Source organism: Dipodomys merriami, unplaced genomic scaffold, assembly GCF_024711535.1.
Source record: "Dipodomys merriami isolate MVZ:Mamm:240054 unplaced genomic scaffold, mDipMer1.0.p SCAF_4, whole genome shotgun sequence".
Lineage (NCBI taxonomy): Eukaryota > Metazoa > Chordata > Mammalia > Rodentia > Heteromyidae > Dipodomys > Dipodomys merriami.
The window spans coordinates 86040823-86055140 of NW_027205603.1; the positions used below are offsets into that span (position 1 = coordinate 86040823).

Consider the following 14318-nt stretch of genomic DNA (forward strand, 5'->3'; position numbering starts at 1 on the left):
TATTTTTAAAGACCTTTTGGCATATACTTTGTCTTCTCTATTCCCTTATGACTTTTTCTTTTGGCCAGCCTGGGGCTTAAGTTCAAGGCCTAGGTGCTGCCCCTAAGCTTCTCAAGGTTAGCACTCCAACACTGGAGCCATAGTACCACTTCCTGCTTTTTCTGAGTAGATTGTTGGAGATAAAGAGTCTCACGGACTTTTTTGCTTGAGCTGGCTTTGAACCTGTGATCCTCAGATTTTAGTCTCCTGAGTAGCTAGGATTACAGGGGTTAGCCACCGGCACCCAGCTCCCTTATGACTATTTTATCTCTGATTTTTGCTAGTTTAAAAAGTACAAGATAAACTAAGTGTTGGTAGTTCATGCTTGTAATCCTAGCTACTCAGGAGGCTGAGATCTGAGGAATGTGGTTCAAAGCCAGCCTAGGCAGAAAAGTCCCTGTGAGACTCTTATCTCCAATTAACCACACTCAAAAGCTGGAAGTGGTGCTTGGCTCAAAGTGGTAGAGAGCTAGCTTTGAGCAAGAGCTCAGGGACAGCACCCAGGTCCTGAGTTCAAGCCACATGAGTGACAAAAAAAAAAAAAAACCCAAGATCTGTTTAGTTTTATTGTATTTTGATTAACAGCATGACTAAAGTTTTTTTTTTTTTTTTTTTTTGGTCCAGTTGTGGGGCCTGAACTCTGGGCCTGGGCGCTGTCCCTCAGCTCTTCAGCTCAAGGCTAGCGCTCTACCACTTGAGCCACAGCACCACTTCCGGCTTTTTTCTTTTTGCTTATGTGGTGCTGAGGAATCGAACCCAGGGCCTCAGGCATGCAAGGCAAGCGCTCTACCACTGAGCCAACTTCCCAGCCCATGACTAAAGTTTTTTATGAGTATTTTGTTTCCTACATTAACTTCTCATGCAAAGAAACTTCACCATCTTTATAATTCAGAGAACTAGGATTTCCCCCCCTAGCACAATCACTAATAACATTTCCCAGAAGATTATAAAATCAAACAACACCTAATTCAGTTCAAGGCAGCAAAACCCAAACATTTCTGGTGGAAATGTAGGACAATGCAGGCCAATGCAGACCACCATCAGACAAGGTAGAGCTAATGCTTCATAAAAGAATGTCTGAAACAACCCACCTGACCCAAATCCATATATTAAGGAAATTTAGGTAGAAACTCAGTGCTGGCGACATCACCTGATTTATATGCAGGGAAATCAGACACTTACCGTGGCGTGTGAAATGGTCAGAATCCCATTCTTCACGGCACACTTCCTTCTCTGCCACACCTTTCGGATCCTAGGGAGCAAGCCAAACAACTAAATGTGGTGTCTGATTCAGTCTGGGAAATGCAATCTTATAGTATGATTCGAGATACTAATCACAAAAAAGGATGACTCCCCAAAATAAAAAAAACCCAACCCTCTTCAATAAACCACAGCAAAAAGAAAATTCTTGTTGCCTCTTATTATTCCAGATGAATGGCAGATCAGAGAGTAGGCCTGTAAAAAGCTGGTCAGCATAACACTGTTTTGCATAGTGAAAATGTGAAATAGGAACAACAGCAATCTAATGGCAGGAGAATACATACATGACACAGATTAAAGTCCACTCTGGGAAAGAGCCAGGCCTGTACCAATGGTAATGCTAATAATGAATTTTACCAATATCTAATCAGTTACAAGAAGGCTCTGTTAACTGACTACTACTGCTACTGCAATTTACAATAGATTTTAAAACACTGCTGGGTGCCAGTGGCTCACACCTGTAAACCTAGCTACTTAGAAGGCTGAGATCTGAGGATCTCTGTTTGAAGCCAGCCCTGATAGAAAATCCTGTAAGACTCTTATTTCCAATTAACCACCAAAAAACTTGAAGCAGAGGTGTGGTTCAAGTGATAAGAGTGCATCCTTGAGTAAAAAAGCTAAGAGAGTGCCCTGGCCTTGAGTTCAAGCCCCCCCCACCCAACCCCATTAAGATGCCTGCCAAGCAAGAGAAAGAGAGGGTGACAATGCCTTAGGAAACTGATTTTAGTGGCTTGTATACCTTCTTTTAGGTCTTTCAGAAACAAAACGATTCCTCAGAGTCGCTAGAAAAAGAACTACGTTTATTGTTATCAAAAAATAAATGGTGCCCAAACTCTTGACAAGTGATTGTGACAAATTTGATCCGAAGATGCTAAGGATAGAAAAAACCAGAAGGCCTTTTTTTTTGAAAGCCCCAGGTACAAGCAAGAGATTGTGAGTGCAGGGCAGATCTGCACACATACAGGCAGGTACAGCTGTACCATTTGGGACTACTGCCATCAGGTAGGTGTAAAGGAACAGGGAACACAGACTTCCTGGGCTAGGAGAAGGCAGCAGGCTTTCTGTTGCCATGGAAACAAATGACATCAAAGGAGACCAAGGAAGTTCTCCCAGGCCTTTAAAATAGTGTCTTGTGTTTCTTTTCCTTCTTAAATTCATCCTGTGAGAAAATGATCACAACTCAAATTTAAAACCAGCACTGAAAAATCTTCCTACATATGTAACTACTAGAAGCATAGTTTGTTCCAAATGTGCTTCACAGAGGGAGAATCTGACACCATCTGACCAGATGTAAACTCCACACTGCTCAAAATGCCAGTTTCCTCAGGAGGCAATTTGCAACTATTAATTGAGAATATGTCCTCAAATTACAGTTAAATTACTTTCTTTTGCAAGTGCTGATTAGGGACAAGTTTGATTAGATGTAATAGCTGCCAAACAAGTATACATATACATGGTTGAAGTAATCAGCTCTGTGCAAGTGGTTAGCATCTCATTTTGTCCTCTCAAAAGCCTGTCAGGTCAGGTATTTATTCTCTGTACACACTAAGCCAAAACCATGGCTTTCCTCTAATGACATATTTTACAGTATTCAACAACCAGCCTAATTTAGCTTATTTTACTTAAACATCATTTGTTAGTTTTTCTTACTTATGTATTAAGAAAACAAAATAACCATATGTGCTTTCACAGCTTATGAAGTAGAGGGAGAGTAACACAAAAGCACACATCTTTCTGCTAAGAGATAGCTAACAAGATGCTTTCAGATCCCTAGAGGAAGGTGGATAACAACACCTCCTGCACAGTCAAGAGCAGCAGCATCTCATTTTTGTAAACACTTTGAGGGGTTATTATTATTAGAAAGTGGGCTTGTACAAAGCCAGGAATAGTGTTACACCTATAATCCCAAATTTAAGGGAGGTGGAGGTAAGAGGATTGTAGTCTCAGGTTAGTTTGGGTAAAAGTATGGCTCTATATGAACAGCAACTAAAAAAAAAGTACAAAACGTTGGACATGGTTCCAGTGGTAGATAGAGCACTTGTACAGCAAGCATAAGAACTGACTTCAAATCCCAGTATAGTCAAAACAAGATAAACCAAAAGCTCCCAAAAAACTAACAACACAAAAAATGGCTTGTACTCCTGAGCAAGTATCAACTTTGATACTAGATCATTTTAGCTTTCAGTCATCTGCCACAGTCCCAATCCCAACAAAGCTATGTAACTTTAGGGCTCACTTCCTTATTTTTACCCTGACAACATAAAACTCATTTTCTGAGATTATTTTAAGAAAAATATGTGCAAAGCAATTGCGTCTTTCTGGCCTCTGAATAAATGCTTTTGAGGCACAAAGTATTATAGTTACTCCTGGCACTGGAGGCTCACACCTGTAATTCTAGCTACTCAGAAAGCTGAGATCTGAGGATCATGGTTCAAAGCCAGTGGTGGCAGGAAAGTCCATGAGACTCTTATCTCCAATAAACCATTCAGAAAACTGGAAGTGGCACTGTGACTCAAGTGGTAGAGAGCTAGCCTTGAGCTGAAGAGCTGAGGGACAGCACTTAGGCCCAGAGTTCAAGCCCTACAACCGAACCAACCCCCCCCCCCTCCCCCAGTATTATAGTTATAAAAATTTTGAAAACTGGTCTTCAGTCCTTAATAAGAAATAGTTAGCCAGGCACCAGTGGCTCATGCCTGCAATCCTAGTTACTCAGGAGGCTGAGATCTGAGGACCACGATTCAAAGCCAGCCTGGGCAGGAAAGTCTGAGACTCTTGTCTTCAATAAAGGACCAGAAAACCAGAAGTGGCACTATGGCTCAAGTGGTAGAGTGCTCGCCTTCAGCTTAAGAGCTGAGAGACAGTACCCAGGCCCAGAGTTCAAGCCCCATCACTGACCGCTCCCCTACTCCCCTTCCCCCCTCCCCCCACCCCTGGCAAAAAAAAAATAGTGCAACAATTTGGGTCAGAAATTACCCATGCAAATAATCCTTAGGAGAGACTCACAGAACAGTTATGGTTAGCAACAACTGGTCTGTTATACACTGGCATTTCAATCTTTTCTTCTTTTATAAAAGCCATCACAAATAACTCTGACCTATCAATACTGGACTGCCTCTTTTCTAAGACACATTCCCCCCCCCCCCCCCCCAGCCACCTCTTGCCAACAGACTGTAGAAAGGGTGAGAGTTAAGGCCACATCCCATTTACTTTTTACTTCTAGCATCCACAAGATATCTGAGACACTGGATTGTATATGCATAAAATGAGAGCACAAAGGAAGAACAGACTAAACAAAAGGAGTCAAGGGGCGAGTTTATGCTAATTTTGTCTAGCATATGCCAAAGGTGATCAGCAGCAGTGGTCCCTTGAAAATATTGAGGGATGACACAACTGGTATTATATCAGGAGACCAAGGTACAAATTGGGGATCTCATACCTTTGTCTATGTGATCTTGATGAAGCCAGCCAGGCATTGTGTAATATACCAAGGATGAGTTTTCTTCCTTTGCACTCAGTACCTGAGCATTCTGTTAACCCTGCCTTCATTACTCAGAATTTGACTGTTTTTACTACCTCTACCCTAGTTTCCCCAACCCCACCAGCAGTTCCCACTGGAGATAGGCAGCAGCCTCCTAACTGGTCTCTCTGCTTCTGCTCTTAGTCTAGAACCAGAGACAACCTTTGAAAATGTATCCAATCATACCACTATCTTGCTCCAGATCACCAGTAACTTCTCATCTTATTTGGGAGCATCCATTGACACTCTTACCCTCCCCCCCCAACTCGCTCTCCTCCTGCCTCCATGATTTCTCTCCCAGTCTTCTCAAACCTCTTATCTTGGAGCCTCCCCCACTCCCTCACCTCTGGGCCAGTCTGCTGGGGATGCTCAACTCCTAGGTGTCTATCATAATGGAAAGCATGTTCCTGGTAGCTCCTCCTCTCCCTCCCCTCGCATGACTGTACAAGTCATTCCCCATTTCCTGTCACCTCAGGAGTCTTCTGTGATTGCCAAAGTCACATCAAGTACCAGTTCCAGTCCTAATATTCACTTCCAGCATCTCTTCCTGGCTCTGTCCTTCTACAGCACTCATTTATCCTTATTCCATCCAATGACCATTCTTTTTTTGCTTCCTCTCTTGAATGTAAGTGCTATAATAATGAGACCTTTCTTTTGCTCACACTGTATTTCCAGTGCCTTGAAGAGTAAGTTTTAGACATAAGAGGATTTGCAAATACTTGTTGAATGCATATAAAGAGTGGTGGGTGGGGTGCATTTTTAAGATTAATAATTGCAATTTCAACAGATTTAAACAAAAAATATAAGCATTTTAAATGAGAACAATGTTGCATAGCTACAATCTGTCAGAAAAGCAAGGAGCTTTCTTTTTCTATGTGTTGGTTCTGGGGCCTAAACTCAGTCTGGGTGCTGTCCCTGAGCTTTTTCTACCAGTTGACCTACAGTTGTACTTCTGGCTGTTTTGGTACTTAATTGGAGATAAGAGTTTCATGGTCTTTCCTCCAGATTGGCTATGAACCACTATCTTCAGATCCCAGCCTACTGAGTAGCTAGGGGTGAGACACCTGTGCCTGGCTCAATGAACTTTCTTTTTAAAAAGATGACACTTGGTAGCAGAAACAAGCAGAGCTCTGCATATGTACTTACTGGGAAGTAGAATCATTTGTTTAAACAACAAAAAGAGACCAGTATAGCAGGGCCAAGAGAAGAAAGGTACAAGATGAGGCTCAACAGAAAGTGGAAGAAGGTACCATGTGCAAAGGAAAGCCACCAGGCATTTTCAGTATGGGAATGATACCATGTGCTTTGTATTTTTGACAAGATAACTGAGTACTATGTAGAAGTGAGCTACAGAGAAGAGGAGTGAGTGACAAGAGACCAACTAAGGAGGCTGAGCAGGAGAGATTACAGTGGAGCTCCTTGGAGCCAAAGCAGCGATAGCAGGAAGTGTATTACTTTTAGAATCAGAAAAAGAAGGGCCCCTGTCAGATTATCTATGCTATAAATGAGAGGGTTAGGGGATTTGGGATTCTAGATGGTATCCCAGGTAGAAAATGCTGCTATGAATAAATGCAGAGATGGGTTTTCTACTTGATGCTTTCCTAAATGAGCAGGTACTATGTCAGAAGTGTCATGCAGGGGCTGTAGAACAATTACTGCTTTTTTTTTTTTTTTTTTTTTAAGAAACAATAGGTAAAAATCTCAGACTTAGCTAAAGAAAACAGCACATAAAAACATTTTCTTCTTTAACATTCATATATTAGTTTATTGTGTTAAATTTCTACCTATACTATGGGAAAACCCATAGGTGTCCTTAAGGATCATCCAATGCAGGGCACTGATCAAAGGTTTCTCACATCTCCTGCGACTCAGCAAATAATTAGTCACTTCTCAGACAGGTTCTTCTCAATCTCAGATATTGGAAACCAAAACATTTTCTAATTGAGAGACTGGAAGAAGCTCCCAGTGGAGAGCGCCTAGTGGGTATGAGGACACATACAGGGATGCTGGGCTGGGCTATACATACCCATCACTTTTCTTTAGCAGGTATCCCTTCTTTTCACTGCCATATTCTTTGTTGCCCTGTAGCTGATGCATGCTGTACCCGCCTTGTCGGCTCTGGGAGTCCTAGAAAACAGAAACCATGGTTACAAAAAAGCAGGAGACAATTCTTGAATCCTCAGCTCTATTATGCCATTGAGCCTTACGGATCTTGAGTCCAAGGCAGAGCTGGAGCCCGCGGTCCAGGACTGCTCATTCTAGGTCAGAACCCAAGTCAGCTTTGAACTGAGCCCAATTACACACAAGGCACTGAGTGAATTCTGAGTCAAACTAGTTCACACTAGCAGTAGAGGCAAAGGAGAGCAATGGGAAGAGTGAAGCAGACCAGGTCCCTGGTCACATGGGATATAGAGTGCTCTTTCCCTAAGGCACACCTCCTTAATCTTTTGTAATTCTGCTAGTGGAAACAAATGAGAACCTCCTTTCAGAGTGAGGTATCAGCAACTGGTATAAAATTTTTCTTATGTAACCATCTATACACTGAGCATCCCTAAATCAAAACCTGAAATCTTTTGAATTCTGTTAGGATGTCCAAAAAGTTTTTGAAGCATTTCAAAAAATCAGATTTTTTTTTTTTTTTACAAAATAGGGTTGCTCAATTGCTAAAGCCTACATAAGTATCCAAAATCTATAAGAAAACCTCTTCAATCTAAAAACTTTTGGTTCTAAGCATTCAGATACAGCCCATTCAAACTGCAGAGGTCTACAAAATGCACCTATTAGCAAGTCTTAATTTAAAGTGATGACACCATGGCACAAGAAGTGTGTGAGGTAGTGACAGGACCAGACCAACAACACAGATGCAAACAAGCTTCATTTCATATCAGCACTCCACTGCTGCTTACTCATAGTTTCTTGCACAACTAGGAACAGCCATTATATTATACGAACGTACACCACACATGAACAGGGGTTGAACTGGAGCATGGGAACAGGAGTGTCTAGACACAGAGGTAGGACAATGCATTCTTACAACAAGCATTAACTTACTCTCCTAGACTTCGATCAGGAAGGGCAAAAGCAACAGAGAAAAAAGGCAGAACATTTGAAAACATCGTTAATTTTGTTGAAAAATTCATAATCTAAGCACTTACATAATGTATACAACAAACATTGTTATAAAGATATGCCAGAAAATGCATCATATCTTCAGAATCATGATAATCTTGGGTGATGGAACAGTAGGTATTTTTATGCCCAACAGGGTTTGTGTCAGGCCATACTGAGAACAGAAACTGAACTGAAAGGAAGAAGATGAGGTACACATTTTACAAAGATAAGATGGTTGACAAATGTGTGTGTACCAGGAATCGGTACCTGGGAGAAACTCAACATGAAGTACTTGGAAAAATCTACTAAGAGCCACAAATTGTAGGAGTCCTCTTGTTTTGTTTTGCTTATCCAACCAAAGAGAACTTAATAACTATATTCATTTATACCATAAAGAATGCTTCAAACATGAGGGTACTGAGGGAAGAAGCTAAATCACCCATATTATTTACTGATGGCTGTGTACAGCGTAACTTCAAAACCAAAATGGTCTCTTTGACATTCAGGATCCCTTTGGATCAAACTGTGTCCTCAGTGAGGCAAACTAATGTTAACAGTAGCTGAGGGAAAATTGTCAGGACAGTGCTACTCTACGTGTCATACAAGTTCTGTGTTCAAAACTATGTCCTAACCACATCCTAAAGGTCAGAACTGAGCACAGGACATAGCCGGGACTGTGAGGTGGATGCTAACTCTCACACTCTCTTCATGTCACTCTTCTGTTCACTTGTGTAGTTAACCGAGAACTAACCATACATTTTCCCAACAAAGTTGAGTCCTAATGATTTTCTTGTGTTACTGGGGACTGAATCCAGGGATTTTCTCATGCTAGGAAAGAGCTCTATTACTTGGGCTATACCTCTATATATCTTACCCTCTAGTCACTTCCTTAATCTGAGTAATTTTTCTCCGTTATAGGCTAGATTCCTTCCATTTAACTAGACAGCTTTAATTACATGGAGATGAGGGGTGGATCATGGATTGATATCTAGGTATCTAGCAAAGTTACTCTAATGTTTCCTTTTTTTTGTTAGTCATGGAGCTTGAACTCTGGGCTTGGGCACTGTCCCTGTTCTCTTCAGCTCAAGGCAAGCATTCTACCGCTTGAGCCACAGCGCTACTTCTGGTTTTCTACTGGTTTATTGGAAATAAGAGTCTCCCTGCCCAGGCTGGCTTTGAACTGTGATCTTCAGCTCTCAGCCTCCTGAGTAGCTAGGACTATAGGTGTGAGCCACCAGTGCCTGGCTCTAATGTTTACTTTTGAACAGGGCTCACAGCCCTGACCTGCACAGTAACTTAGGTTACTAAGTCCTCCCTGATGGGTAATTTCTTGCCTTTTACATAGCCTGACACTGAGGGACTGGCATAAATACCAGGGCAAGAGTAGCCCTGATCTCTGAGTGCTCAGAAACAACAGCTGGAAGCAAGTTTTCTTGAGGGAGGAATAAGTATGCCCATAATCCAAGGAAAGAAAAGTTAGGGCTGAAAACTGATTAGGAGATAGGGAACTTAAAGCATGGGATAAAGTAGGGATAGGGATAATAAATGTACTCCCTGAAATTTTCCTGCTTTAACTCAAAGAAGCTGCAGGAAAATCACAAATACTAACCATTAGGGACTTCCTCTATCTTCCAAGAACCAATCAATCAACCAAATCTAAAATTTCCTAGGACACAATTCTTTAAAACTACTTTTTTTTTTTTAAAGTAAGGATCCAGATGACTAGTAAAAACCATTCTATGACCCTTAGCCTAAATATATTTCTAACATTTATTAATAGTGTAAATGAATCTGCAGAAAAAGTATTTAGTCTAAATGGGTTTTCTGTATTTCAGACAAATATGCTTTTACAGGCAAAACAATAGCTGAGTTGTAGGCTTTGACATCAGTAAAATGACCCAAAAGGGAGAAACGCATTTCAGAATTCAACAACAATGATTAACTATTAATGAGTATCATGGCTTAATAAGGTCACATTAATTAGTACTTGTATACTTTGAGAATAAGAGCCATCATTAAGCTTGCTTAACAGATGGTTAAAATTGAATGAAAAGAGGACTGCATTTTTTGAGAAAGTAGGTATTGTGTAATTCTCAACAATAATCATAATTTAAACCACAATTGAAGAGATGAAATAGGTCCTAAATTCTTTGACAGCATAATCAAAATCAATCAGTGGTCCAGGAAAGAGAAATGCACACAATAAACTCATTCAGGCAAAAATATGTATCATTATAAATACACAAAGAACTTAAAAGCTTGAGGAAATTTCATAATGGGAGAGATGAAATGTAAACTATAGCATGAAACTACCCTATTCATTTTCAATTCCATCTCCTATAGTCTATTTGCAGTACAGACATAACACTTTTGTTTGAAACCATATTAACATACAAAAAGCATTATTAAGGAATAAAATGGTACATTTCTTTAAAGTGCAAGCAATTACACATTCACTGGTTTAATGGGGTTATAAATGTTTCTAGCACCCCGCTTAAAACCTAATCTCACTAAAGGGGTTACAAATATTTACGGTGCAGAAGGACAGGTAAAGGATTATTAAACATGGGAATAGTGTCTGGGTACCAGGCAATGTGCTGCATGCTGCAAAGGAAAGTGAGGGACAGTACACACAAGCCATCAACCCTTCACGCCACACTGATGGACCATTCAGAATTCAACAAGGAGGGGAATAGGGTCAGAACCCAAACAACCTGGAATTTGCTGGAATTATTTTGTGTACCCTAAATAGAATTTATAGATATCACCATTAGGAATAGAATAATTACAACCCTAAAAATAGCTGTGTAATAAATAGTTTTTGGGAGGTCAGGCTAATACAAAAGGCTAAGATGGTAATTTTATACAACATTTGCCATGACAATAAAAAATCTAATTTTAACAAGAGAAAAAGTGAGCCTTCAAAAAAATCTGGGCTCTTATTTACAACCAAAGCTAAGCTGTTCCTCAGCTTTTTTTACTCAAGACTGGCTGGCACTCTACCACTCTGAGTAACAATTCTACCTCTGGATTTCTGATGGTAAACTGGAGATAAAAGTCTCGCAGAATTTCCTGTCCAGGCTGTCTTAGTATCTCAATACTCAGATCTCAGCCTACTGAATAGCTGGGATTACAGACATGAACCACCAGCCTCGGGCTACAAATAAGTAATATAGCCATGTTAGAACCTGGAGGTTTAATTAGGCTAAATTATACCAAGTGCTTTTAACTTCTTAGGTAACCTTTTAGGTAACACTCTTTTCAAACAGATTATGACAAGAACTCTATGATGGACAGTGCCTTCACATTTAAGTCATTAAAAATTGTTAACTTCTAAAGACATTTTCCAATAAGGGATGGTACACAGAATGAGAAATGATAGCCTTGTTGTAAAAGATAATTTTTGTAGCAAAATATCCTTAACATTGTGCTAACTCATTTGTTAATTTGAAATGGAGCTAAAATAAATCAAATCAAATACATTTCATTATGTATATTCTCCTTTGGTTTATATGAAACTTTGCTCTTTTAGTTAGCCTGAACAGAATATATCAATCACTATACAAAAAAAAACATGGACTTTTCTTTCTCAGAAAGTATCTATTTATATAGAAATGAGGTAACCCCGTGTGACAAAACAAGGGTAGGAAGCCTTCAAGTGCACACCAGTAAGTAAATCTACCCCTTTTCCTCTCTACTTAGGTATGTTTATTGCTCTGGGATTTGTATGTCTTCAATAGACTCAGGAATACAGCATGTTTGTGTTTCAGAGTGATACTTAAAATGTTTTCTAACACAGACTGAGGCTTCCAAACCTACATGTAGCCATGGCCTGGACCTGCCTGAGTATAAATATGATGCCTCAACACACAGATCTTCCTGGATACCATGCCTATACCAAAGGTAAGCAGGTACATAGTATTAGAAGGCTACAGATTTTTCTCACTGGACCAAATCCTAAAGCCTACATAACCTGTACAAAGAGAAACAGAAGAATATAGAACTTTAGGTTCTTAGTGAAAAACAACTTCCAGGTTGCTGTAAAGGCCAGTTCTGCTGATAAAGGATTTTTTTGTTGTTGTTGTTCCTGATTGTGGTGAAGACTGATTTTTCTTTGTTTAGAATCATGAGCACCTTACAGAAATTTTAAGAATTAAAAGGAAGTATACCACTGATGTGACATAGCACAAGGAACTCACAAGATAAAGGATTACATTTATGTACAACACCCAAATTTAATCCATAATAATTTTATAACATAAACAGGCACATGTGACTTTCTTCCATGTAACAAATGGTGATTACTACCAAATTTACCCTTATTAGGAAATCCATGCCCCTTAATGCAACAGCTACTCTTCCATAATAAAGTCTGAGTTTCTACCTAAGAAATCCATTTCTATTCCTCTACCCTTCCTGCTCTCACCTGTTTGAAGCCCCTGATGATAGCAGGCAGTTTTCCACCTGAGTGGTTTAGGACTCCTCGCTGCAGCCACCATGTCTAAGAGCATCCATATCAACTCAGACATGACTGTTGACTCAGCTGGTTCACTCTACTACACAATGAGTTCCTCAATGGAAAGGACTTAAGCTTACTATCTACACTAGTGCCTGGTACATAAAAAGTTAGTGTTTGAGCAAATAACATTTATAATTAAGAACCTATATTACATCCTCTTAACACCTACTATATACTGTAAACCCTGTTTCAAATCTTCAAGTACCAAGGACCATCTCAAGTCAATTTTCCTAATTCTGAGGCAAAACTCTGTAAGTAGTATATATGTATACATATGTATACATGTGTGTGTTTATGTGTAAAATGTATATATAGAATGAGAGCTAAAGGCTGTTTCTACCCTGGGCAGCACACTTCTCCATTCTACTTCATCTGGTAGAACCACCCCACAGGAAGCTATCAATGTGCCTGTTTTACAAATCAGGAAACACAGAATATTACAAGTAGCCTCACTTACACTGTTAGCCCTGCTGGGAACATATAAACCACCTACTTCTTTCTGATCAAGTTGAAGAGAAGATTTTATTAAGTCTCGGAGTGCAGTTAGTTGTTTCTTTTCTTCATCTTGGGTCTGTTTGATCTATAAAAGAAGAAATTACTTCTAGTACTTATCATTTATGCTTTTAGGAACGCAGTTTAATTTATCCAAATATACCATTCATCAAACAAGTCAATTACATGGCTGATTTTCCTTTTAAAAGTCTTCATACTCTCTGTCTAGTGTTACCCTAAGAACATACCAGTGAGTTTTGAAGTTGGTTAATAGTGCACCGTGCTTTCTTATTAAAGAACACCCATAAGGCCAGAAAATGAACTCTAAATTGCTATTTTAAGCAAGGTTAAGAAGTATATTAAGATCATGTATTTCTGGCTTTTCAAAGAATGGGAGCAGGAATACCTTGTGAGCACCAGAAAAAGATCATAGAAACACCTAAAAATCCTATGGGCCAATACATATACATAAAAGTTTATAATGCACTACATGAGGAAAGATATTACTACTCACTTCAGGTTGAACATTCCTTCCCTGAGATGCTTGGACCAGAAGCATTTGCATTTTTTGGAGTTTAGATTATTGGTATATATACAATGGGTAATCTTGAGGATGGGACTGAAATCTAAACATGACATTTATTTATATTTCATAAATACCTTATTCACATGGGTTGAATGTGATTTTATACCACATTTTTACACAACTGCATTCTGAGTACAATCTCAGGTCAAGCATAGAAATTTTTATTTGTGGTGTCATAGCATAAGTATTCAAACTCATATTTTAGATTTTGGATATTTGAATCAAAAATATTCCACCTATATGATGTATTCTTTGCAAGTCTAAACACTGTATCTGAAGGTATTTCCTTATATACATTGGACATTCTTTTAGTGCTCCTTTATGAATGATTGACAAATGATAAATAAAAATATGGGCAGCAAAACCTAGATATTAAAAAGAGAATACAAAGCAAGCTGAAGAAATCCATAAACCTGCCTATTCAGAGACAGTTACTAATTTTTATCCTTCCATGATCAAGTATTCTGCAATTACAATTGCTGACCAAAAGGGTACTGAGGTGTGTAGCTGCTGCCTAAACATAGAACAATCTAGAACTCGTGGTTTACATTCCCTCTCTAGTCACTGAAAGTCTGGAAAACCTGAACATGAATGGCCTCCCTGAGTTAAACTGAAAGCTTGTCTGCCCTACATTTATACTGACTCATCACTAAACCTTTTCTACTTCTACTTCTAACAGCCTTTTTTTTTGGTGCTGGTCCTGGTGCTTGATCTCAGGGCCTGAGCTTTTTCACTAAAGGCTGATACTCTACCACTCTGAATCATAGCTCCACTTCTGACTTTTAGTGGTTAGT

The 14318-nt window shown here is 39.4% G+C and overlaps 1 protein-coding gene across 8 annotated transcripts in view; it reads right to left on the reverse strand.

Moving 5' to 3' along the window:
* The window catches only part of Asap1 (ArfGAP with SH3 domain, ankyrin repeat and PH domain 1), a 299332-nt gene that overhangs the window by 67922 nt on the left and 217092 nt on the right, over positions 1–14318 (reverse strand). For 5 of the 8 annotated variants that reach the window (XM_069991412.1, XM_069991407.1, XM_069991408.1 and 2 more), the window contains 3 exons: positions 12904–13026; positions 6843–6943; positions 1222–1291 (listed from right to left, as the gene is read on the reverse strand). In XM_069991412.1, coding sequence (XP_069847513.1) covers positions 1222–1291; positions 6843–6943; positions 12904–13026 — 294 coding nt within the window. The remainder of the gene's footprint in view (positions 1–1221; positions 1292–6842; positions 6944–12903; positions 13027–14318) is intronic. The other 3 variants (XM_069991415.1, XM_069991409.1, XM_069991411.1) reach the window with 1 other exon arrangement.